Source organism: Eimeria mitis, genomic scaffold (genome assembly GCF_000499745.2).
Source record: "Eimeria mitis Houghton genomic scaffold, Emh_scaff6046, whole genome shotgun sequence".
Classification (NCBI taxonomy): Eukaryota; Apicomplexa; class Conoidasida; order Eucoccidiorida; family Eimeriidae; genus Eimeria; species Eimeria mitis.
This window is the reverse complement of record NW_013574267.1, coordinates 1122-3168: the sequence shown is the minus strand read 5'-3', so window position 1 is coordinate 3168 and position 2047 is coordinate 1122. Positions and strand designations below refer to the sequence as shown.

General features: G+C 55.9%; 1 protein-coding gene across 1 annotated transcript in view; it reads right to left on the bottom strand.

Annotated features, from left to right (window-relative positions):
• Nucleotides 1-551: 551 nt before the first annotated feature.
• The window catches only part of EMH_0085530 (Citrate synthase, related), a gene marked incomplete at both ends in the record, with an annotated part of 2430 nt that continues 934 nt past the window's right edge, over nucleotides 552-2047 (bottom strand). The window contains 5 exons of the mRNA XM_013500918.1: nucleotides 552-735; nucleotides 895-1130; nucleotides 1281-1444; nucleotides 1658-1724; nucleotides 1839-1991. Coding sequence (XP_013356372.1) covers nucleotides 552-735; nucleotides 895-1130; nucleotides 1281-1444; nucleotides 1658-1724; nucleotides 1839-1991 — 804 coding nt within the window. The remainder of the gene's footprint in view (nucleotides 736-894; nucleotides 1131-1280; nucleotides 1445-1657; nucleotides 1725-1838; nucleotides 1992-2047) is intronic.

Here is a 2047-nt window from a genome sequence, read left to right as displayed (position 1 = left end):
ACAGAAACAGGCAAGCAGAGACAGCTCGGAGGACCGCATGCTGAGGCAGCTAGCGGTCTTCTGAGAGGCTGGCTTCCTGGCCGCTAGGGTGTCGAGTTTACACCGCGTGTACACCGCGCGTTCTCTGGCGGCCGTGTGCGGAGTGACCAGTGTATGTACACCTGAGACTGCGCACGTAGTCTGCAGCCGTTCGATCCCAAAGTTTTTGTTCAGAGAAAACAGGGGCCAAAGGGGAAAGAAGGGAACCCCTTAACTCAACATGACTCAAAAGCTTCTACAGGAGACGGACCGGGCCGATGCGTAGCAGCGTTTGGTGTTCGCTGCGCGCCACGTGGCCAGAGTAGCAACGGAAACACCAAACTTTACTTTAGCGGTCACAAATAAAAGGGAGAAAATGCCTTAAGAGTTTGTAGCCTGCTGCTGCTGCTGCAGCACAAGCTTCAACAGGACAAGTTCTTTCCTGCACGGGTGCCTGCTGGGGCAACGGATTCTACACACTCAGCTCCAATTAGGACTGAGGGCACCAAAGAGCATCAGGCGGTGTAAACCCCCTACAGGTTGGCTGATGGGGATCTACGGTCCATGGGCACGAAGGGTCGAGGCTTGGGGCCCTTGTAGATAGACGTGGGCCGAATGAGTTTGTTGACAGCGCGCTGCTCCAGCACGTGTGCCGCCCAGCCAGCGGTCCTCGCAATGGCAAATAGAGGTGTGAAGAACCGAATGGGCACCCCGCACCTACAGCAACAGCAGCAGAAGCAGAAGCAGCAAAGGATCAGCTGCCAGAAGAAGGGCTGTCTGGGCCTGCTGTAGACGCTGCGGAGCAACGGGAGCTGCAGCTGAAGCAGCAGCACGAACAGCAGCAGCAACAGCAACAGCAGCATTCGTTCGCCTGACTGCTTGTATGCAATAGCTGCTGAAAAGTCGACGTTTGGATGCATGTTTTTCCTCTTGAGCATGTGCTCCTCGATGAAAGCCCCAATCCGCACCAACTCCGGGTCGGAGTGGGGCAGGCGGGCGCCTGCCAGGGCCTCAGCCAGCTGGCGCATCAAGGGGGCCCTAGGGTCTCCGTCTTTGTACATTCGGTGTCCAAAGCCCATAACCAACTCCCGACGAGCAAAGGCTTCCTCCAGCTGCAGAAAAACACTGTTAAAACGCAGAGAGCTGTGACCAGCCACAGCGCATATCGCCTACAGGGGCGCAGCAGCAACAGCAGCAGCAGCAGCAGTAACAGCAACAAAGGGCAAACGGGAGCTCATAAGCTGCAGCAGTGCTCTTTGTACCCGTTGCTTCGCCTTGTCAATGGAGGTCAAGGGGAGCAGCATCTCCAGAGCTGCTTGGTTGGCGCCCCCGTGCAGAGGTCCCTTCAGTGTCCCTATTCCCGAGCAAATGCAGCTGTACATGTCGCTGCGAGTCCCAGCAGTCACGCGGCACGCGAAGGTCGACGCTGCAGCAGCAGCAGCAGCAAAGGCAACAAGAAACAATAGATGTCAGAGGCACCAAAACAGGCAGTAGAAGGAGCCTCGCCTAAAAACCACTGCTCTACGCACAATAACGCCAATCCTTCGCGCTTGCACAGCCGGCAGGTTTGGGTGCTTTTGCTCTACAGCAGTGACTCAGAGGCCCTGCTGAGGGATAGGAAGCTGTTTGACGGCCTCACCATTGAAGTCGTGCTCTGCGTAGAGGATAAGCGATGTGTCCAGCGTCTTCGCCACTATGGGGTGCGGCTGGAAATACACCTCAAACCACATCCACGCTGAAGCTGGAAAGCCAGAGAAACCCTAGCAGTGGCACCTGATCAGCGCTAAGTTTTCCTGCACATTTCCCTTTCGCTCGCTCACCTTGAAGTCCGGATTCCCGTTCATTAATTTCAGAAAGTTCGTGGCCAGAGAGTCCGCAGGGTCAGACGCAAGTGATATTTCTTTGCCTGAGTCGGCGAAGTGGTACCAGTAGTTCAAGGCGACTGGGAAGCCACCAATGAGACGAATAGCAATCTGCAGAAAAACAAGACACGAACCGACCACCTTTGTTGGTGCTGCTGCTGATGCCG